At 36.6% G+C, this 25,136-nt stretch overlaps 1 protein-coding gene across 1 annotated transcript in view; it reads left to right on the top strand.

Moving 5' to 3' along the window:
• The first annotated feature begins 612 nt into the window (after positions 1–612).
• The window catches only part of USP38 (ubiquitin specific peptidase 38), a 30,697-nt gene continuing 6,173 nt past the window's right edge, over positions 613–25,136 (top strand). The window contains exons 1-9 of the mRNA XM_046656587.1: positions 613–1,299; positions 2,852–2,987; positions 8,187–8,316; positions 10,052–10,153; positions 13,921–14,079; positions 16,194–16,387; positions 19,724–19,817; positions 22,233–22,339; positions 23,542–24,901. Of these exons, the coding sequence (XP_046512543.1) occupies positions 618–1,299; positions 2,852–2,987; positions 8,187–8,316; positions 10,052–10,153; positions 13,921–14,079; positions 16,194–16,387; positions 19,724–19,817; positions 22,233–22,339; positions 23,542–24,901 (2,964 nt within the window). The 5' untranslated portion in view covers positions 613–617. The remainder of the gene's footprint in view (positions 1,300–2,851; positions 2,988–8,186; positions 8,317–10,051; positions 10,154–13,920; positions 14,080–16,193; positions 16,388–19,723; positions 19,818–22,232; positions 22,340–23,541; positions 24,902–25,136) is intronic.

Genomic DNA, 25,136 nt, shown 5'->3' on the forward strand with positions numbered 1-25,136 from the left:
GGGGCGGAGGGGCGGAGGGGCGGAGGGGCGGAGGGGCGGAGGGGCGGGCCTTTCCGGAGGCTCCTACGTCCTCCACTTCCTGTTTGCGGGACATTCTGAATCCGGGTCAAAGGTATTCGCCTGCTCCTCTCCGCGGCTGATGGGATATCCTCCGTGACAGCGGCTCCTAACTCAACCCAGGGCCGGTTTTAGTTCACGACCTCCTGGAGCCCGGACGCCCACAACCGCTCCAGGCCGCGGAGGCGGGCTTCCTCCATCTCCCAGCTCGCAGCCCCGGGCCCTGAGCGCCCGCCGCCGCCGGGGGCCCCCGCTGGCCGCTCCGCGCTGATGCTGAGAGGGACCTCGGGCCCGGGGCGGCGGCGGAGTGCGGGCCTCTGGCTCCTTAGGCCCTTCGCGGGCAGTGCCGGTTCTTACGCATCCCAGGCTTGCCAACTCCCGCCCGGGCTTGGATGGGCCCCCTGCCTGATAAATGTGGCTGCTGAGGCGGCGGTGGCGGTGGTCGGTCCCGCTCTTGCTGCGCTCGAAGTTCACCTCCGCCGCGGGGCTCTTCTGCTCCATCTCGGGGCTGTGGCCTCCCGCTCCTTACCCCCTGGCCCTGGCCTTGCTGTGTGGCGACAATGGACAAGATCCTGGAGGGCCTGGTGAGTTCTTCGCACCCGCTGTCTCTAAAGCGGATGATTGTGCGGAAGGTGGTGGAATCGGCGGAGCATTGGCTGGACAAGGCGCAGTGCGAGGCCATGTTTGACCTGACGACCCGGCTCATCCTGGAGGGCCAGGACCCCTTTCAGCGGCAGGTGGGGCACCAAGTGCTGGAGGCCTACGCGCGGTACCACCGGCCGGAGTTCGAGTCCTTCTTCAACAAGACCTTCGTCTTGGGCCTCCTTCAGCAGGGCTACCACTCGCTGGACAGGAAGGACGTCGCCATCCTGGACTACATTCACAACGGCCTCAGGCTGATCATGAGCTGCCCGTCGGTGCTGGACCTCTTCAGCCTGCTGCAGGTGGAGGTGCTGCGGATGGTGTGCGAGCGGCCGGAGCCGCAGCTCTGTGCCCGCCTGAGCGACCTCCTGACCGACTTCGTGCAGTGCATCCCCAAGGGGAAACTGTCCATCACCTTCTGTCAACAGCTCGTTCGAACCATCGGCCACTTCCAGTGCGTATCCACCCAAGAGAAAGAGCTGCGGGAATATGTCTCCCAGGTGACGAAAGTGAGTAACTTGCTGCAGAACATCTGGAAGGCCGAGCCCTCCACGCTTCTGCCTTCCCTGCAGGAAGTTTTTGCAAGCATTTCTTCCACAGGTAAGTGTCTTTAGATTCCGAGAAAATCTCTCTTGGAAATTCTCTGTGTTTCTCTCACACACGTCTTAAAAACATCCTTCGTGGAGCACAAACTTGAATACCCTTATCCAAAATTTTATTCCCATCCGCTGCTCTATTCAGGCTGTGACTTTGTACCTTAAAAAACAGCCAGTGTTCCTATTTTGAAGATTGGGGACGCCGAGGTCTAAGACCTTTGACACTAAACAAGTTGCTTAATTACCAGCCTTTGCTCAAGTTAGGGAATCCTTTGAGGATGACAGCTATTATATAAAGCTTCCATTCCTTAGTGACTAATGGTAGTGTAATGATGTTTATCATATTATTGTACTGTGACCCTATCATCTTGTTGTGATGAGTTTTTCCCCCATTTTTGAATTTTCCCCTTTTATCGGTGCAGTGTGTTTTATTACTGGATTATCTCAGTTAACTATGTGGTTTTTGAATATTGACATTTTCTGTCTACAGTAGTGTTTGTGAGAGAGGATATAGGTAGAATGAGGGAAAGGAAGGAGTATGAGACCTTCAGTAGGTGTTTTTGTGCTCTCGGTATAGCCCACGAACTGCATCCTTAGAAAGCAGGACAGAGTCAAGTGATACTTGGCAAGAAAATGCTTTCTCATCCAGGAATTTTACCTGTGCATTTAACGTTCCCTGTTGGGACTTGGAGCTTCCCAGCTCTGCAAGTTTTGAAACAACAGATCCAAAACCATGTTCACTTCCTCTCTGCTTGCCACAACCATTCTCCCTGGCTGTTACTCGAAATTGAACTTGCAAAGGAGGTGTCCTCCTTCTATCTTAAGAAGTGGGAATAAGAGTAGAGTTCCAATGCAAGCTCCATGCATTCTGATGAATTAAATACATTTATGAAAGAATTACCAGCTATATATTTGCAGTATCTGAGTTGATTTTATTAATTGTGATTTTTTGTGTGTTGCCTGTGTTGCTAGAACTGTTGGATTTCCCCAGAACTTTTCTAACTGTAGTAGTAAAGGTGCTCACCTTGTGCTTGCTTAATTGTTATATAGTTCAAGCAGAGTCCCCCCAAAATTCATCTTAATTTCTACTTCTTTAAGAGATTTGTAAAATCTTCCTTAGAGCAATGTAATGACTATGGTGATTAATAGTTGTAAGTTACTGTGGAGGATCTGAAGTGGGAATTTAAAAGATACCTTGCACTTCTTTTCTGACTACTGCTTTACAAATGAATATTTTAGCACAATAGCAACTTTATGAAAGAGGGCAAGAAAAAATAATTTATGGACTAAGTATGGTGATAGTGAACAATAATTTTTATATTGCAATAGTTCTGTCTATAGAATGAGCCATCGTTGCTACTCACTTTTCCTCTCTCATTTCTGTAATTTAACATTCCTTGTATGTTAGTCTACCCATGAGGTGGAGCATAACAACTGCTTCCTGATTAACACCTTTGCTGCAGTTACTTTTTTTTTTTGGTAAATTGTTGTTCTCTCTAAATACTTCACTTGAACCTTCTTGCCATATTCCTTTTTCTTTTTAATTAAAAAAATAGATGCGTCATTTGAACCTTCTGTAGCATTGGCAAGCCTTGTGCAGCATATTCCTCTTCAGATGATAACAGTTCTCATCAGGAGCCTTACTACGGATCCAAATGTAAAAGATGCAAGTATGACCCAAGCTCTTTGCAGGTACTTTCATGACACTATAGATGGTAATTGTAGATTTGGGAGGAGGAGATATTTTGTTGTATTTTGTGGGTAGTGAAAAACTTAGAGAAATGTTTAAAACTGAAATCGTGGAATCAAATATATAGAAATTCTCCAAATTAATTGGAATGAATTGTTTACCTTGCTATAGTCTTTACAGGCATCCCAGTAATTCACAAACCCATTTTCAATTCAACTTTTTTTAAATTCCAAAAACGTACACACATATACACTTACTGTACAGTCAGGAGTTGGTTGGATTATCAATATATTTTACTAATTTCTTTGCTCGTTGTTTTTTGCTGCAACCTATTTCTTCCCTCTGGAATCTTTTTTTTTTCTAGCTAAGTGCATACTTTTGCTTTCTCTTTCAACCAGGAAATAGTACACTCTTAGCCTTTGTCTGTTTGAAATGTGTTTTTTCTTCCTTATTCTTAAATAGATGATTTGGCAAGATACAGAATTCTAATTTTATAGTCTTTTTTACTCTTGGCATTTCGAAAATAATAACGGCATAGTCTTCTGGCATCTATTGTTGCCGATGTGGAGTCGGCTGTCAGTCCAGTTGTCATTCCTTGGTGAGTAGTTAGGCTTTTTTGGGAACATTTATGGTTTTCTCTATCCTTGATGTTTTGCAGTTTGTTTTTTTTTTAATATATATACTTTTTTTGTTTTGGTGAGGAAGATTGGCCCTGAGCTAACATCTGTTGCCAATTGTCCTCTTTTTTTTTTCCTCCCCAAAGCCCCAGTACATAGTTGTATATCCTACTTATAAGTCCTTCTAGTTCTTCTATGTGGGGTGTGGCCACAGCATGGCTTGATGAGCCGTGTGTATGTCCGCACTCAAGATCTGAACCTGTGAACCCTGGGCCACTGAAGTGGAGCGCACCAGCTTAACCACTCGACTAGGTGGCCAGTTCCTGTTTTGCAGTTTTATTCTTGTAATTCTAGCTGTAAACATAATATTATTTATCCTTGTCAGCACTTTTTTCGCTTTTATTTATTCAATCATTCATTCATTTATTCAAATCACATTTCTTAGGCACTTACCATGAGTGCCAGGCAGTGTTTCAAAACCTCCTTGAACAAATGGATAAAAATATCTCTCCTCTGGGGCTTACTTTCTAGTTGGGGAGGCAGAGAGTAAACTAATAATTTCAAGATTCCAAGACGCATCTTAATTTCAGAGATGTTAAAATGTCAAAAGGTGTAGTCATTGGTGTTCTAGTTCAATTGGCAGGACTTTGCCTGCTTTAGTGGTACATAATTATATATCTAAAATTGATTTATGTTTTAGATTTGATTAAATATGATAAAATAATTTAGTATGTTGGATAGTGATGACTGTTTTGGGGAAAAAAGTAGACAGAAAGGGAATAGAGGGTGGGGGAGTGGTTTGCAATTTTAAATAAGATAGGTGAGGAAGGCCTCACTGAGAAGGTGACCATTCAGGAAATGGGGAAGCAAACCTTGAAAAGATCTAAAGGGAAGATCGTGAATACTGTCGTACACTTCATTCGTTTTCTCCCGATTATTCTAGCTAGTGAGTTTCTTTATTTCAGTGACTATATTTGAGCTTTTCCTATCTACCTAGTCTTGCTTCATATCTGCCTGTTTTTGTTTTGTAATTGTTTTCTATTTTTTTCATGCATGTATGTGTAGCACATTTAAATAAAATGTAGGGATTTGGAACAAAATTGTTTCTGTAAACTTATTACAGAATTACAGCCATGAGGTAACATATAAGCTTAAGTATTTATGTTGGGTTCTCATAAAGTTACATGTGTACAAATCTCACTCTCTGTAACACACACTTTGAGGACTTTCATTCTCCATCTTCTCCCCTTTTTGTTCAGTATTTAAAGTCTTTTTTCTTCTAGCTTTTCTTCCTTCTTCCATGTGCTCTTGAACTTAAATCAATTTGCCTGTAACTTTTACTTCCAATTTCTTATTGCTCATTCCCTCTTTAACTTCCATAGATTTGTGAAAGTGCTTTGTGATTGGAGAAAAGTCTATATAACTATTGTTCCTGCTGAGTGGCCTCTCTCCCTACTGCTTTCAGTTTATGGTGATCTCCTTGCCGTCTTTGCTGTGGTCTATAGTTTTATTCTCATCTTCTTGATGTCTTTGTACTTATAGTTCTTGAAATTCTAGAAGTCCTATGACACCGTGCTGTTAGGATTTTCTTCATATTATCCATTCTTTATATTTTCGTTTTCCCTTTCTTCTTACCACTTTATCAATTCTCACCTATACATGGTTGATTTCCAAGTCTTTATGTAAAGTTATCATTGTTCATTTACTTTAAGAAACACACTGACCTCATCCATCTCTCCATAATGAAACTCTGTGTCCTGCTTAGCAGCAACATTCCTTTGTCAGTGTGACTGCAACAGCACTAAAATTTCTTTCTCTTTGGGATGAATATATCTTAAATTATGTCATCCTGTAAGTAAAATAGGAAGATTCAGAGAATTATGGATTTCACAAATGAAAGTGAAATTAGAAATCAGTTGGTCCATCACCTTCATTGCCTAGGTAATAATAGCTAATATTTTTCCTTACATCTCATAAGTCGTAAGTCATGCAATCAACAGAGCCTTCTAGTTGGTCTTTTTGCCAGCAGTGACTTGGCTCTCTTCTCTAAGTCATCCTGACCTACTTCTTTTTCTCTTCTGATCAAGAAACTACAGTGACTTCCACCACTTTCTAAATCAAATGCAAATTCTACTTCTTGGCATTCAACACTCAGTCTTAATTTTTCAACCTTTTCAAAACAACCATTATCAATTTATTTTGTTTTTAAAATATATTTGGAATTTAGTTTTTACCTATTTGTTTCTATGGGATGTTGTGATGCAATTTTTTTATTGCATTTCCAATTTAGCCTACATGATCCTATTTAGCCAATAATCTACCTGGAGTAATTATTCTTATACTGCGTGTGTAATTGAAAAGGATGTTTATTTTTACCATACTCCTACCTTATACTTCCCCATACATAGCACTTATCATGCTTTACTGTCATTTTCTCTAATACAGAGAAATGCAAATACCATACCAGGACCAGAAAGTAACACTAAAATATGAAATAGGCCAGGTATAACTGAAATAATAGGGAATGGGGTACACAAGCACCTTCTAAAAGAGAAAGCTGATCCTCAACTCCACTTGTCTTGTTGCCATAAGGAAATTTGAGTTCAATGTTGCTGGTATGATTTTTCAAAAGAAGCCTGAAATCCACTTTTTTATGTGAAATTTCCCAAATGTTAAACCATTGGAACAAACAAAACTGAAGGTGAATCTAGCACTTAAGTTGCCATCTAAAAGTGAAAATTAGTTTTATTCTCCACAAATTAAGATTAAATCTATTTTGTGGGCTTTCATAGTATTGCCGGTTTTAATGAAGGTTTTCAAGTTGCATGTATTTTTTTTTTTAGCTATAGAAAGAAATGGTTTCATTTATTCACAAATTTGAGCTCCTTCTCAGTGCCACGCACTATGCTGAGTACTGGAGATCCAAAGATCAAAGATTAAAAACAAAAAACAAAAATGAACAAGATCACTGCTCTCTGGCTCCTGGTCTAATGGAGGAAACAAGACTTCAGAGTACATAAATTACAACTATAGTTAAATGTTCTTTAAATAGTAAGAAATTGAATCGGTATATCAGGGTCGAGTGTCCTTAAAATTCAAATAGTAACCAGTACATGGTGGATAAGGTTACTGTAGTTAACCATAAAAATAACTCATCCTCCATTGCCTGTGCCTGAGAGGATTTGGGCAGATGCAAGTCCAATCAAATTGAAGCAGACTTTTATGACTTATAGCCATCATTGTTGGAAGAAGATGGCCAAAAACAAGAAGGGAAATAAAATGTGTGTAGGGAACAGAGAGAACATACAGATACTGTAGTTTACATGCATTTGGACTTTGGGGCCACACTTAATGTTTGATGGAACATTTTTATCTTAAGAGAAAAATAGTAATAAAGGTAGCACTCCAGGATTAATGTAGATAGTTATAACACCGCTATTGTGAGAATAACCATGTCAATTTAGAAGCCAGTCCTTTTAATATGTCAGGTGCTCTTTTCGTCATGTGTTTTTACATACTGAGGATTTATATTTGACATTTTGTACGATCAAGATATTTATTTAGTTATAGCCATGTGTTAGTATTTGGTGGAAGAGAGGCATTCACAATGAGTATTCCCAGTGTCCTATATTAACTCATTTAATCTTCACATCAGCCGTGTAAAATAAGCATGTTTATCTGTAATCAATCAATGACAAAACTGACACACAAAGAGGTTAAATAATTTACAGAAGTATTTAGGCTTCCCCAGCTAATAAATGGCAAAGTGAGATTTTTAAACCAGATCACTCTGACATTAAAAACCTGTTTTTTTCACTACTCTTTTCTTATACAGTCCCAAAAAGTGGATTGCTGGATCAAATAATAGGAACATTTGGCCCAATTGCTTTCCAAAAGAGTTGTACCAGTCTTCATTGTCATTGATGTCTAACATTAGGGACAGTCTGCATCAGACCTCATATTACTTTGTCTTTATTTCTGTTAAACTGGGTTGATATGCAAGAAGAGAAATACTCGTTAATGCAAAATGAGATCATTTAGGATATTTACGCATTCAGCACCCCTTTATCTATTTGAAGTTTCCTTTTGCTGTCTTTGCATAGGATTTTGAAAGGGATGAAGAAACCTGTTTCACAATTCAAAAATATAGTCTTTTTTAGCAGTGCATTTCATATTTAGACTGTAATCACCAGAAAGGAGAAATTTTGGTTTATATCCGTATGTCTTACTTCAGATAGCTATATTTGAACTGCTCTTCTTAGAGTAAATTTGCCTAATAAATTCTTGATACTGCTATATAGCATAAATTTAAAACTTGGCATTTATGCAAAATGATATTTATCAGAAATTCTTATTATGGAAATGTGTTATGTAAGAAACTATCAGCTTATAAGTTTGGAAACTTCTTGAGTACAAACACCCATTATACTGATTTCTACATCTTGAACAGTGCTTTTCACAAGCAAGCTCAGTAAATATTGAGTCACAGAGTGAGTACTTATCTACTGTAACTCTTGTTATTCCTAACTAAGTAATGTTGAAAATATTTTCAATACTGATAGTTTTGTTTCCTTCCATTTTCAGAATGATTGACTGGCTGTCCTGGCCATTGGCTCAGCATGTGGATACATGGGTGATTGCACTCCTGAAAGGACTGGCTGCTGTTCAGAAGTTTACTATTTTGATAGATGTTACTTTACTGAAAATAGAACTGGTAAGTGGGAGTGTATAAATCTATTAGAATGTACGGACTTGTATAATCAATCTTTTTATCTTTGGGTTGTCCCCTTTAAAGCATCTGATTTTGAATATGTTCTTGTTTTTGGTTTTGTTTTTGGTGATTTTGAATAGGCTTTAGAAATTAAAATTCTGTTTAAGTATAGGTAATTAAAATAATCTTGCTGTTTTCAAATATCTAACATGAAAACATATTCTTCCCATTATCTCTTGAATCCAACTAATCAAGCTTTTACCACCATTATTCTGCCAAAACTGTCTTTGACATTAGTGCTTTCCAATGTAGCTAAACCCAGGAATTATTTCTCAGGCCTCCTCTCATTTGACCTGTCAGTAGCACTTGACACAGTTGATCTCTCCTTCTTGAAACATTCTCCTCGCTTAATTTCCAGGACATTAGTCTCTCCTAGTTTTTGTCCTAGTTCACTGGCATCTTAGTCTCCTTTAGTGGATCTTTCCAAGTTTACAGTGCCTTAGAGTTTCGTCTTTAGTCCACTTTCTTCTCAGTTCATGTGCACAACATATGTGTCCCATTGCTTTAGATAACATCTCTAAGTTAATGACTGCAAGGTTTATATTTCTAGTCCATTATTCCCCTATGAACTCAATACTCATGTATTCAGCTATCTGTACTTGGATCTCAAATTTAACTTATCTACAGTCTAACCCTTGATTTTTCCCTCCCAGACCTGGGCTTCCCCGTCTTAAATGTCTACTCCATCTCTTTACTCGCTCAGGCCAAAAACCTTGGAGGCATCCTTGTGTCTTTTCGTTCTCTGTCTGCCTGTATCCTACAAATCCTGTTGAATCTACTTTTTTGAAATACATCCAAAATCGTACCACTTTTAACCAGCTACATCACTATCACCCTTGTCCAAAGTCATCATCATCCCTTGCTGTACTGATTGCAGTAGCCTCCCTGCTTCTGCCCTTGGTCTCCTACAGGTGTCACACAAGGTCACACATGATCTGACCTGCTGCTTCTCTCATCTAATCTCCCGCTATTATTGCTTCAGTCTCCGTGCTTTACTTACACTGCCCTCCTTACTATGTCTCTAATACACCAGGCTGGAGGCCTCCGGGCCTTTGCAGTGCTGGGCCTTTGCCCTGCTTATTATGCTCTTCTTCCTGCTATCTTCCAGGCTTACTCTCATTCTCTTCAGTTTTTTTATAGTCAGATGTCACCTTTTTCATAAGATGTTTTTTCAATGCCCTATGTAAAATAGACCCTTTGCCACTCAGCATTCCCTATATATCATACCCTGCTTTCATAGCACTTATCTCCATTTTAGTTTTTATTGTGTCCACCCAACCTCTAGACAGTAAGCCCTGTACAATCAGAGACTGTTTTTTTGATCCCCAGCGCCTAAAATAGTGCCAAGCAATAGTAGGTGCTCAATAAATATTTCTTGAATGAATTGAATGAATAGTGGACCAGGGAGCTATCCACCTTGTAAACATGGTTTGACAGATTTTTATTTGGTCAGAGGGTTTTAAGAGTTGGTTAGGCCATTATAGTCTCTTGATCTCTGTCATATTTTTGTTATTTCCCAATTTCTTCATCCCCAAAGTTTAGTAACTTATGTTATGATAGAACTTTCCAGGAAGGGGGATATTCACATAAATAATTTTGGGCCCTAGGAAAATAACTACTGATTGGGTTAATGATTTCCCTACAAACTCTTAAGGTGAATGTCTTGTCTTTTTTGAAGGTTTTTAATCGACTTTGGTTTCCTCTTGTGAGACCCGGTGCTCTTGCAGTTCTTTCTCACATGCTGCTCAGTTTTCAGCATTCTCCAGAGGCGTTCCATTTGGTATGTTATGACACAAGCTTTCTACCTTGAAAAACCTCATTTTAAAATTTTAGTTTAATATTGAGTCACATTTGTATATGGTGAAAGATTGTAAATTAGTTCTAAATCTATGTATTTTCAGGTAGCTTTATGATTTCTTAGATAATTAGGACTGTGGGATCTCTCTCCAAAGAATATATTTTCAGAATGTTTTGGGTCTCACCAAAACTGCTCCACTTGTAATCACTATCAGCAATTGAAAGTTACTGCTCCACATGAGAGATGTCACATGTCAGTGTCACTACTGGTTGTCTGTTGCACATGTGAACAGTGTAGAAGGAGAAAAGTGGTTGAAAACCAGTGACTGCTTTAGAATTTCAAAAGCATGAAAATGTCGGTCTTTGTTTTATAGCCCCATAATTAGAGCTTTTCATTCTCTCTCAAATCATATCCTACAGATTCTGTTGACCCCGTGTTTAACATACAGCCAGAATCCTACCAATTTTAACCAGCTGCATCACTGATTTTGATTTGATTTGATTTGACTTGTTTGATTATCAGTTATTACAGTTTGTAATAAGCATTACAGAAATGACAAAATGTTATTTTGGGAAACTGTCCATTTATCTATCTAGGGCATCATAGGAAAGCAGTGCTTTGTGTGGTTATTCACATCCTCCAGGGTCTGATCCTCAGTTTTACAAGTCTAGAAACTCCTTATCAATATAACCACAATGTAAAAATCTTGGAAATACGGACCCACCACAAACAAATTCAAAGGAGACTGATGAAGTGGTGCAGAATTCTGATTGTTGATTATTAGCTAGAAATATAACTAGCCTCAGAGAACCATATTACTCACATAGGCTGCTCGGTGCCTCATTTCCACTGAATGAAAATCTGCAGGCATTGTAGTAAGTAAACTTTACTAACAAGTAATTACATTATACATTATCACTTAGGATGAGTGATTTCTGCAGTTAATTGCCCTAAGTGGTGAGTTTGATCATCAATCAGTAACTTTATATGTCTTTGTTATACAAACAAAACTCAAACTTGAGCTAATATAGCAAGTATACTAGCAAAGTCTTCCAAGGAAAAAAAACATCATTTATTTGTCCCCGCCTTCAGGCACAATTATGTATAGGCCATTTGAGAAGGTTTTTTTCCAGAATTTCTGGGAAGGGGATTCTCTGGCATATCTTAATCATCCATTCTAGTGTTTATTGCTCTTCACACCAAGGACATTCGTTACTCTCTCTGATTATTCACTTATGCTGTATTCTAAACCTGTTTCCTTGCTCACAGTTTTTTAAAAGATGGAAGGTATCTCCTTTCGTAGTAGTTGCATTTTTTTCTGAAAAAAGTAGTTGAAATAACAAATAGTTCACTTTGAAATATTTGGCTTATTGAAATATGAAATCATTTATTTAAGAAACAGATCTGAAATTGAAAATTGTGATCTGGCTTAGTAAAGCCTATAAGCGAAGACCTACTTACTGCCTACATACTGTGCATAGCCTTACCTGCTACTCAACTACAATCAACTTGGGCATCTAGTAGTAGGTCATGTGGTAGTTAAGTCACCTATAACTCTAAGTAACTCAGCGAAGGACTCGGGTTTAGGAGTTGCTAAGTATGAGTAATAATCTGGAATCAGCACCATCATTACTCATTTTATTGTATGTTGAGAGTATTTTAGAGCAAACCAAGATTGATCTTATAATGTGTGTCATTATGGACCCAGTTGCTTTTCATATGCTTTTTATAAGTGGGGAAAGAATTATTTTAAGAGAAGAAAAAATATCAAAGCTTGTAATTAAATGTTAGACATGTTTTCTCAAATAGTAACCTATGTTTAATGAGTATTACAATAATGTCTACAAATATTTAGATTTGCTCTTTCAGAAAAAAGTCAGTTTTGAAGCATTTAGAAGGTAACGGCCTGCTTGCACATTTATCTATATGCCTGTAAAGAACTTAGTCTTATTTCTGTGTTGGTGACAATTTTGACCATATAGGATGCAGTAGTTGACGACTATATTACCGGATTACAAAGACCAAATCTACACCAGAAAAGCTTTTGGAAGATTTGGAATTGTAAATTAAATAATCATTTAAAAAATTCTTTTCCCATCTTCTCTTCTCTCTCTCTCTTTCTCTTCACCTCTGAGGAAACAAAATAATATTGGATTTCTGACTATTTTAGCAACAGAGTATCTGATAGATATGGCTTTAGGAGCAAAATTATAGTTCACATTTGCTTAGAAATGTAGAGATGATAGCAATAGAGTGAACTCATTAGGAACTGTTAGTTCATGGCCAAATTAATACCTTTGGTGGAGGTGAGATTAAAGAAGGTAGTGCAAAAGCTAGCAACTGATTTAAGATCTCAAGCATAAGAGTAAAACCAGACAGAGCAGAATGAGAATAGCAATGTTAATTTAAGAATATGAATATTCTTTTTAGGGGAAAGGAAGGGGAGTTAATTGGGATATTACTGTAATTGTTGTTATTGCTGTTTGAGAATTAGACCATAGAGCTATAACTTTGTTTTTATCATGAATTAGCAACCAAAAAAATGTTCTACAAATAGAATATAATAAGATGCCTTCCTTTACATATGAAGTGTAAATATGTAGCATCAGATTATAATTAATAATTAGTTAGAACAAGTCTAGAACTATACTGATGAAATGAGCCATTTCTGCAAAATAGTTTGTTTTATTTTGTTAATAACCTCTTAAATATATGATTAACTCTGTATTGACTTTTTAGTCTAATTTTATAATGTAAGCACATTGTTGGGCTTACTATCAACACTAACAGTTTTCTACATGTTTATGAGCAATGAGCATTTTAGAGTTCCCTTTTATTTTTAACCTCAGTTCCTTAAAAATAAGTTTCTGATTCCTTTATCGTTAGAACCATCTCCTCTTTTTGGAGGTAGGGAATAACCATGCTAACATAGGACATCGTCCCTATGCTTATCCAAAAGAAAGGTGATCCTGTAGCCTGAGCTGTAATTTTAGTTACATTCGTAAGTTATTTCAAAGGCTTTCTTGAAGTAGACTTTAAATGTGCAAAGTATGTGTAATTCTTTCAAGTGAAAAATCTAAAATTTGCACTAGATGGAGCTCTCAAGCTAATTCTAGGTTTATCTTTTAAAAGTTTGTTCCTATTGAACAATCTGGTAAATATAATAGCCCTAATTTTTTCAGCTTAAGGCATTTTTTTTAGAATGGCAGCAGTGACTAAGGCTCTTATTTTGTACCTTAGTTTGTGTTTTAGATGAAGTATAAGGATGAGGAGAGGGGTCTTACATGGAATTACAATTATATGTGACTTTGAAAATTAGATTTACCTTGATATTCTAGAAATTATTTTTTTCTTTTTTGAGGAACATTAGCCCTGAGCTAACTACTGCCAGTCCTCCTCTTTTTGCTGAGGAAGCCTGGCCCTGAGCTAACATCCATGCCCATCTTCCTCTACTTTATATGTGGGACGCCTAGCACAGCATGGCATGCCAAGCCGTGCCACGTCCACACCCAGGATCCAAACCGACGAACCCTAGGGCCACCGAGAAGCGGAACGTGCGAACTTAACCACTGCGCAACCAGGCCGGCCCCTAGAAATTTTTAGCTTCATAACTTTTTTAGGAAAAGGATGTGACTGAACATACAAGAAAGTATTTGCTGATCGTGTAACATTTGCATTGCACTTGTAGACTAGAGAATTCATTGTCAATTTGTATAAGTTGAAGAATGTTTGTCTTTTTTTCTCTTCAGATTGTTCCTCATGTAGTTAATTTGGTTCACTCCTTCAAAAGTGACGGTCTGCCTTCCAGTACAGCCTTCTTAGTGCAATTGACAGAATTGATACACTGTATGATGTATCATTATTCTGGATTTCCAGATCTCTACGAACCTATTCTGGAAGCAATAAAGGTATGATGATAGTTGGACCAATATTTGTGGAACTGCAGCCCAAGATGTGATAGGTGAATGTGGTGGAACATTCCTATACCAGCTATTCAATTTACTATTTTATGGTACTATGCTTTTTGTTTGGAAAATGCAATTGGAATCAGGGTTCACTAATATTTAGGGGGTAATCTTTTTCCTATTTGCTATAACTCATCTAAATGAATAACCATATTTCTTCAGTTCTACAATGCCATCAGTTACAAGCGTATCTTTAAATTTATAACAGCTTTTGGGGAAATTTGTTAAAAAGAAATGCTATATTAAGTGAATACATCTAGTGTTCAGAAGTATTAAAATATTTAAAATACACCTTAGAATCAAGGAAAGGCAGTTTAATAAAATATTTAACTTTGATTTCTTCCCTTTTATTTCATTTTTGCTATGAACTGTTCATGAATGTCCATATTTCATAGAATCTTTATTTGAATTATTTGTGAAATTACTCTGTTTTTCAACTTTGTATAGATATTGGATCTAAAAAGCACTGATTCTGTTTGTCTTGAAGAATGGGTCACAATAAGCCCACTTTCCTCTTAGTAAACTTAATGGCTAATCAGGGTGTAGCAAAAAGAGTTGGAGACTCTGCCTCACTCACACTTAATCAGAAGTTATTAGAAATCAGTTCTATTAATATTGTTCCTTTTTGAGATCTGAAATACAATATAAGGTTTCATCATCACTTCTGTTAAATGAATACAAGACATGTTCTTTTTGCTATCATATTTTTGATATTTTTTGCTGTTTTATATTTTTGCTATTATATAGTTGGCTAAATCAAAGTGGTTTTGGTTTAGCCCAGAACACAAGACTGCAGCAATTAATGAGTACCACTGGTATGACGCTTTGACACTTCAGAAGTAACTGTCTGCACATGTAGGAGCTTTGTGTCATGGATTTGATAGTAATGTTAATCTCTTCCTATGATGTCACTATGTCCATAGAAGAAAGCTGTTGCTGTTATTAATTGGTTGTTATTCTTCAGTGCTTTACATATTGAGAATTCTGATAACTGAAGTAGTCTCAGAAGAAGCAAGGGCCTCGCTCTTAACCCAAGGGAAGCGCTTTCTATTAGCTGTCAACAAAAAATCAGGAGATTAAACTTCCTTCAGAAAATGTTTTCTGAGGGCTGATTACCACGTGGGAAAAACAGTCCAAAAAAAGCCTTAATGATTTTACCAACTTTCCTTATTCTCCAATGCTCGTGCTTGAAATCACTTAATGCTTAAAATTTTATCTCTATGTCTTGTAATAATTTTCTCTATGGTTAAACGTGAGATTGAGTTTTATTTTTCAAAGTCAGAGGTCGTTGTGCTTAAATGCTTTCGTTTTTCATCCCCTGATTACTTTGAGCTTTTATTTCTAAGGGTTAATACTGGGTAGATATTGGTAGTGAATGAAAAGGAGGTATTTCTTTGTATTACAAAATTAGCAAATTATTTGTTGAGCTTATTCAATTGTGTGCTAATTTTAAGTCCTCATTCTGTTGTCTTTGAATAACACTGCAGTATATTCCCTGAACTCAAAGTTTTGTTTTGAAAACATTTTGCTGGCAAATAGGAAACATAAGTAGTTCAAATGTGACCTGAACTCCTGATTCTTGAGTACTCCTCAGCTTGAGAAACTCTGCCTTCAGCAGAGATTTATTTTAGGAGATGATTATTTTTACCATGTAGTATAATTTGATTTTTTGATGGCTGGTCAAGTACTGTCAGTGATTTCAAAACTAAGTGGGAAAAAAGAAAGGTTAAATGTCAGTGGAGGGGCTGGCCCAGTGGCACAGCTGTTAGCTTTGGCGGCCCGGGGTTCGCCGGTTCATATCCTGGGTGCAGACATGGCACCGTGTGGCAAGCCACGCTGTGGCAGGCATTACACATAAAAAGTAGAGGAAGATGGGCACGGATGTTAGCTCACGGCCCTTCTTCCTCTGTAAAAAGAGGAGGATTGGCAGCAGATGTTAGCTCAGGGCTGATCTTCCTCAAAAAAAAGAAAAATGTCAGTGGAAGAACTTTCTTTATGATGTTAATAACAAGAATAGTTTATATTTTTAAACTATTTTTCCTTTTCATGACTGACAGGATTTTCCTAAGCCCAGTGAAGAGAAGATTAAATTGATTCTCAGTCAAAGTGCCTGGACTTCGCAATCCAATTCTTTGGCATCTTGCTTGTCTAGACTTTCTGGAAAATCTGAAACTGGGAAAACTGGTCTTATTAACCTAGGAAATACATGTTATATGAACAGTGTTATACAGGCGTTGTTTATGGCCACAGAGTAAGTTCAAATTTGGACCTTTTTTTTTTTTTCATTTTAACTGTAGAAATTGATGCATGCTGATGAAATATAAGATGGTGGGCTTGTCTTCACGTTATTATAAATGGCAGAAATATTAATATTTTCATATAATTGCCTTATTCAGAAATGAAGTTGCTTTTAGTACTCAGGAGCTATTAAAATGTTAACTTACATAAAGTCTACTTTATATTTATATTATGTATTGCATGTAGAATCTTTTGAGTTACTCTGACTTGATATTTATTAGTGTAACAAAGGGATTGATTGAGTTTATTCCAAAGAGTTTTAAGTTTCCTTAAGTACTAATTTGTTCTTATCGTATAAGACAGTGTATTTTATTTTAACATATATATTGGGGCTTGCCCGGTGGCACAGCAGTTAAGTTCGCACGTTCCGCTTCTCAGTGGCCTGGGGTTCGCCTGTTCGGATCCCAGGTGCGGACGTGGCACTGCTTGGCAACAGCCATGCTTGTGGTAGGCGTCCCATGCATGAAGTAGAGGAAGATGGGCGTGGAGGTTAGCTAAGGGCCAGTCTTCCTCAGCAAAAAGAGGAGGATTGGCAGTAGTTAGCTCAGGGCTAATCTTCCTCAAAAAAGATAAAATAAAAAATAAAATAACATATGTATCTTTTGAGGGGGTCATTTTTAGATTTTTCTGCTTGTAGATATTTTGCTTTTTATCAGATCAATAACTTCTCTGTTGCTGTTAAAAAAACTTTAAGCTCTGCGTCCCACCCCAGGTTGATAAATACTGAACATGTACTAACAGACGTGTTCCTTTGCCCTCTTGCAGATTTACTTTCAAATTCATTTTCTGTTGCAGCAAACAAATAGGAAATCAGAGATTGTTAGCTATGTGAATACTCTATGTAAAGGTACAAAATAGTGATACCTAAAGGCAAAAAACATGGTTGAATTTTTCTCTTCAATACTGAAAGAGTACAGTTCCCCCTCATATGTGAGGGGGATTGGTTCCAGGGTCCGCTGAGGATACCAAAATCCGCAGATGCTCAAGTCCGTTATATGAAGTGGGGTAGTGTTTTCACACAACCTTTGCACATCGTCCTGTATACTTTAAATCATCTGTAGCTTACTTATAACACCTAATACAATGTAAATGCTGTGTAAATAGTTGTCATACTATATTGTTTAGGGAATAATGACAAGAAAAAGAGTCCATACATGTTCAGACTGTGGAACCCACGGGTATGGAGGGCCTGCTGTAATCGTGGAACTTGACCAAAGATGTGTATAAATTGAGTTCCAAGCCTTTTTAAGTTTTTCTCCCTACCTAGAGAAATCATAAACTGAAAGATGAAGAGTTAGTTTTATTTTATTTCTTGGCCCCAGAATATACTATCAACACTAAGGTGTTTTTTGTTTGGTTTAGTATTCTCTTTTGTTTTCTGGTTTGTTCATATTTGGGATTTTTTGTTTGTTTTTTAAGAAAATGTGTACTCTTAGTCACAAGTGATACTAGGCGTAAAAGTGAAAGAATCCATGTCTCACCGCTAGAGGTCATCCAGTGCAGCCGTCTTGGGGATAGGGAAAGCAGAGACCCAGAGCAATTATAACTGGCAACAGCCCTTCAAAGAGCACACCCCGTTGTACAGTCGCCAATGATACTATTTCAGAATAGGCAGACGGCATATTTTATTTCTGTGGTAATATGTGAATTCTTCATGGTTTAAAAAAACTAAATCTAGAAGTATATAAAACAAAAATCAGATATAAAAAAAATTTTTTTAATTAAAAAAAATTAGACATTCCCATTCCCAAAGGTAATTTGTTAACAGTTTTGTGTGCATTGTCCCAGACCTTTTTATAAGATTTTATCTAGTACAAAAACAAATGCATTGTTTTTTAAAAAAATATAGAAAAATCTTATTTGTGTATTCTTTTCCAGCCACTTGTTTTTATCTTTTAATTGTATTGGACATATTCCCATGTTAGGACAATGAAAGAGCTATGTCATTCTGAGTAAATGGGTATACCATAATTTATTTAACCATACTCCTATTGATGAGTATTAGGTGGTTTTGCTCATAATTCACATCTCTCTGCTCATATGCATATGTAGAGGATATTCTCTGAACAGGGTATGCCAAATTGCTCTTCAGAAAGACTATAGCATTTGAACTTGCATACTCATACAGTCATTTGCCGCATAACAGCATTTCGGTCAATGACAGACCTCATGTACAACAACAGTGGTCCCATAAGATCAGTACCATGTAGCCTAGGTGTGTAGTAGGCTATACCACCTAGGTTTGTGTAAGTCCACTCTATGATGTCCACACGATGACAAAATCACCTAATGACACATTTCTCGGAATGGATCCTCGTTGTTAAGTGATGCACGACTGTATGTGATGGTACCTATGACCTCATACCTTTAGTAGTACTTCATATGATAATCAGTCTTTAAAATTTTTTCCAATCTGGGGAGAAATGTCTTTTTGTCATAATTTGCATTTTGCTGACCATTACAATTTTTCCCACTCTATTTTCTTTGTTCGTTTGTGCTTCTCTTCTGAGTAACCTGTTGTTTTCTTTGTGCACCTTTCTATTGGGTCTTTTCTTTTTCATAGTGATTTAAATATACTCTAGATGATAATCCTTTGTTAGATGCTTTCTTCTAGTCAGTGTGATCCAAATTTGTAGTGTTTCATTTGTAGTTTTTTATTTTATGTAGTCAGATCTGCTATTTTTCATTTATAGTGTGTGAATTTTAGGAAGCCTTGCCCCTCTAAATTTCCCCTTTTAAAAAAAAAATACTTCAGTAGTTTTGTACTTTAACTCATTACTCCTACATGGCATTTCTAATGATATAAAATCTTATCTAACTCCATTTTTTCCCAAATAGATCCCAATTGTTCCTATACGTGCTATTTTTTGAATAGTTTATCCTTTTTGCATCCTGTACTAGTAGCACACTCTTTAAGTCACTCTAACTTTACAGTATGTTTTGTTAACAGCTTATTTTTTTTAATTTCATGCAGTGTTTAAAAGTTGCTTACTTAGTTTATTAATTAATAGCTTAATCTGTTTCTATTTGCTAATTCAGAAAATAGGAATAATATGTAACAGCACATAGGCCATTGCCAGGCCACATAATAAGTCTTCATTTAACATCATTCTCCCCTTCCTTCTTCACTACATTGTAGGTAGTAACTTTGCTAGCTAAAGGACCATCAGGTAACTGAAGTTTTACTTTGAGGATAATATATTCTTGAACTAACTACCTTTTAGGCTTAATGAAATGCATGTGGGTGAACATATGTACACAAAAATCATTATATTTTATTCTCTTTCAGTTTCAGGAGACAAGTATTATCTTTAAATCTAAATGGGTGCAATTCACTAATGAAAAAATTACAGCATCTTTTTGCCTTTTTGGCTCATACACAGGTAAGTGTAAATATGTGTAATATGTATATGTTAACTTCATTGATAACACTCTTTAAATTTCACATTAGACCAAACTTGGTGAACCTTTTTAATTGATAAAATAATATATATCTCACCCAACACAACAAATCCACTTAGAAATACTAAAGAGATACTGCCTAAAACCAGGATATACCCTAAATTTTTATTTCTTCCTCCTACTTTCCATTCTTGTAGATGAATATTATGCTGACCTATTCTTCTAATTATTACAGGTAAAATCTGATTTTATATCCAGTAAATAAGCTCATTCATGAGGAAATCTTTTTAAATATGTCTTTAATAGTTTATAGGTACTAGACTGATAGATTTTCAGAGTAATGAACAATTGAAATAATTTTGTGGCACATTGCCTTCTCTTTCATTGTGACTAAAACTTTAAGTTCTAGAACGTAATGGATAAACAGAACTGTTTATTTTATTTGCAATAAGAATTGTTCATCCATTACATTCTAGAGCTTAAAATTTTGTGCTGATCTTTTATGTCCACAAATTAATCCAAGGAAATGAATTTATACTAATGGCAAGAAAATCACACATAGTATGTATTCATTCATTCAGCAGACATTGAGAGACACAATATACAGTCTGATAAGCATACAAAGAGGAATCCTTATGCTCAAGGAACTGTAAATTTTGAGCAATGCGTGTGAATAATATATACCATTTATAAATAATACATATTATTATTTTCTGGTTTTACTCTGATTGTCTTAGTTTCACAGAGGTCTAAAGGAGTAGGTCATTAGAGCCAGAAGAGAAGATGGATTCAGAACTGATGGGATTGACTTGACAGGAATGCCTTATTTCCTTTCTATAAGCTGAGAAGTATCTCAAGTATAACTTCTTAAATGGAAAGAATTAAGACTGGATTGACATATTAGATGATAGTGATGGCCTATGAGTACTAATATACTCAAAGGGATAATGTTGTTATTCTCTATCTAGGGGAACTATGTTCACAAATTAAATTTAGATCTCAGGACCAAGGGAGATGAAATCTCCTCCCTCCAACTCCCAAACATTCTTTCCTAGTAAATTAACTTCTGCACTTGCTTTATCACTAGTCTATATTTACTGTATACTATATGTAATATGTATGTATATATGTATCTACGTATATACATGTAGACATGAATACATTATAGATACTATATTAACTTATTAAATCAGAACTATTAGAAAAAACCTTAGGAGATTTCCATGCTCCCAAGAAAAAAAGAAAAGAATTAACAAGAGAACCTAATTAAAGTTCTGTCAGAGTTAAGACCCTGTCTGATAGCAGGCCAAAAAGAATTATTTTAGGTAGGCAGATTTCCTTTTAATTGAAAAGACTTTTTTCTTGTAATTAATAAAGCTAACATTTATTGAGCATTTAAATTGGTCTAGCTCCTGTGCTAAGTGGTTTACTTGTGTCATCTCTTAATCTTCAAAACCGATCTATGAGTTAATAGGGTAGTATTCCCATTTTACAGATGAAAAAACGGGCTCATGTTACCTTCTTTCAGGGTCATACAAACTCATGCAAGATTGGGATATAGACCAAATGACTCTGGCGCCCATGCTCAAGCAGTACTCTAAACTTCCTTCCTTCAAAGTACTGTAACAGTCCTATCTCAATCTAGTTTTCCTTAACTGAGGACTCTCTGTTATATACCACAAATATTCAAAATATTGGAAGAATTGTAAATTTTCAAGTTATAATCACATCTTTTCAGATGCCTTTTCAGTTCTTTTTTTCTTGTGGCAAAATCTAGGATTTGAACCTAGATTGCTCCAAAGTCTAGATTGCTCCCCAAAGAACAACCCCTTCACTAAACTGCCACTGTACTAAAAAAAATAAAATCAGCAAGGTCCCTAACCAGTGCGCTCACATTCTGTATATTTATGACGTGTGGACCCAGTCTAGGAAATGTTCACCTAAAGGATGTATGCATGGCCCTTGTAGAGTATTCCCCTTATTACTTTATCCAAAATATATATTCATTAACATATCTTTTTCAGATTTGGTTTTTCAAAAAATTGTGGACTCAAGTACATGACTATCATAGAGGGATGATGCCAAGAGCATTATATTAAGAGTTAGACCTGGGTTCTGATGTAATTCCCCCGCCACTAATGTAGCTGTGTGACCTTGGGCAAGTCACATCATTTCTCTAGATCTTAATTCTCATCTGCAAAATGAGAAGTTATGATTGAAGATTACGTAAATTGATTTCGAACTAATTTTGTCTTCCTCCGTGTTTGGCACTTTGTAGTAAAGGTTAAGCACAAGGTAATTTTAAGTAATCTTTATTAAACATATATTGAGATTTCATTTATTTGGTTCATAGTGTGAGAATCACTTCCTTGTATTTTCTATACTAATATCAAAAGAGAGAAGCTTATGCACCTCGGATATTCTTTGAGGCTTCCAGACCTCCATGGTTTACCCCTAGATCTCAGCAGGACTGTTCTGAATACCTCAGATTTCTGCTAGACAGGTAAAAAGTATTTTTAAAGTTATGATTTGAATTGTGTTCTTTCATAACAGATTATTTCTACAGAATATTGTTTTTACCTTTAAAAACATATTTCAAGTGTTAAGTCTTTAAAATACCTTGCGTTCCTTGTATGTTTTTAAGTGTTCTTTTGTTCTTAATTTGGTTTCTTTTTTAAATTTTCTTACTTTAGACCAGCTGTTCTCAAAGTGTGGTACAAGGACCCCTAGGGGTTTCCAAATCACTTTCAGAGGTCTTCCCTTTTCCAACTACATATCTGTGTATATATAGTTGAGGCCAGGTTTTCTCCATATGCTTCATCTAAGACAACATATTACAATAGATTGAATGCAAAGCAGCTATGAGGATACAGCTGTCTTCTAAGCCAGATACTTGAAATACTTGCAAAATATAAAATGGTGCCATTCTTCTCATTAAATTTTTTTAGTTTTAGAAAATATAACTTTTTCATTAAAAAATGTTGTTTATATTAATTAACATGTAATGTGTTTATTATTGTTTTTAAATGTATTATCTTATTACTTGTATTCTCAGTTTTTGAATACAGTAAATATTGATAGATACAACTACATAAATGAAAGCTCTTGGGTTCCTCAATTATTTTTAAGAATATAAAGGGGTCTTGAGACCAAAAAATTTAATAGCTGCTTCTTTAGACCAGTTTGAACTTGAGTGCGTTTGGTATATTTTATTGTCTTTACCACTCCATTAATAAAACCTATTCTCTTCTTGTATCTCCTTGTGTTTGCTTCCCTTCTGTGATATGAATGACTAGTAAAGTTAGTTGAGCTCAACATGTGCGATCTTCCTTCCATTCAGCTGAGGATATGTCAAATGGTTTCTGTGTGCCAGGCTTTCCATGAGATGTCAGGCAGACAGGTAGAGCAGACAATTAATGGACATATATAATTAACTGTAATGTAATAAGTGCTATAAAATAGCAGTATGAAGAAAATGTAATAAGACTATAGGGAAGTAATAGCCCCTGGCTTCTCTTCTAATCTACATTCTCCAGTTGTTCAATATTCTGCTTGATTGAAAAAAGGGAGAAACTTGATTTTTTAAATTAAGCATTATATTTGATAAAAATAATTTGACTGTTTATCTAAGCCATCAATATTTTTAAATAGAAATGACATTTAAACTTAAGTGAAGTAGCTATATAATGATATACTGTCCTGCAGGCTCCATGAAGAAGAAAAGATCTTGAAAGTTCAGTCCTCACACAAGCCTTCTGAAAGTCTGGGGTGCAGTGAAACTTCTTTACAGGAAGTAGCCAGTAAGGCAGCTTTCCTAACAGAGAGCCCTTGCACAAGTGATGGTGAGAAGACTTTAATAGAAAAAATGTTTGGTGGAAAACTACGGACTCACATATGTTGTTTGAACTGCAGGAGTACCTCACAAAAAGTGGAAGCCTTTACGGATCTTTCACTTGCCTTTTGTCCTTCCTCTTTGGAAAACTTGTCTTTTCAAGATCCAGCATTATCACCCAGTACACAAGGTGGTGGTCTACTGCGAGCCAGTGTCCCCGGTCCTTCGGAAGAACCGGGAGTTTATAATCCAGCAACAGCTGCCTTTGTCTGTGACTCAGCTGTGAATGAAAGAATGGTAGGCAGTCCTCCTGATGAGTTTTGCTGTACTGAAAACACTTCTGTCCCTAATGAATCTAGCAAGATTCTTGTTAATAAAGATGTACCTCACAAACCAGGAGGTGAAACCACACCTTCTGTAACTGACTTACTAAATTATTTTTTGGCTCCAGAGATTCTAACTGGTGACAACCAATATTATTGTGAAAACTGTGCCTCTCTGCAGAATGCTGAGAAAACTATGCAAATCACGGAGGAACCTGAATACCTTATTCTTACTCTCCTGAGATTTTCATATGATCAGAAGTATCATGTGAGAAGAAAAATTTTAGACAATGTGTCACTGCCACTGGTTTTGGAGTTGCCAGTTAAAAGAACTACTTCTTTCTCTTCATTGTCAGAAAGTTGGTCTATAGATGTCGACTTCACTGATATTAGTGAGAACCTAGCTAAAAAATTAAAGCCTTCTGGAACTGAAGAAGTTTGCTGCCCCAGATTGGTGCCCTATCTATTAAGTTCTGTTGTCGTTCACTCTGGTATATCCTCTGAAAGTGGGCATTACTATTCTTATGCCAGAAACATCACAGGTTCAGAGTCCTCATACCAGGTGTGCCACCAGTCTGAAACTCTGGCATTAGCGTCCTCCCGGAGTCATTTACTAGGAAGAGATAGTCCCAGTGCAGTTATTGAACAGGATTTGGAAAATAAGGAAATGTCAAAAGAATGGTTTTTATTTAATGATAGCAGAGTGACGTTTACTTCATTTCATTCAGTCCAGAAAATTACAAGTAGGTTTCCAAAGGACACAGCTTATGTGCTTTTGTATAAAAAACAGAACAGCACTAATAGTTTAAGTGCTAATAATTCAACCAGTGGACTCTGGGTAAATGGAGACCCACCTCTACAGAAAGAACTTATGGATGCTGTAACAAAAGACAATAAACTCTATTTACAGGTAAGTTGGAAATATAAGCTTCATCATTTGTAGAAAATATTTAAACACTTAACGGGTGGTTAAATGAGTACCCTAATTTTGAAATCCAGCTTAACGTCTACATTTTTAAGGAATTTACAGTGGTGATTTTGAAATTTGAGTCTGAGTTTATATGAAATGGGTTCAACCTATATAACTAAATTGTCTTACTTTCTAATGTTATGAATTAATTATGAAAAGTCACAATTAGTTGCAG

This window comes from Equus quagga, chromosome 3 (assembly GCF_021613505.1).
Source record: "Equus quagga isolate Etosha38 chromosome 3, UCLA_HA_Equagga_1.0, whole genome shotgun sequence".
Lineage (NCBI taxonomy): Eukaryota > Metazoa > Chordata > Mammalia > Perissodactyla > Equidae > Equus > Equus quagga.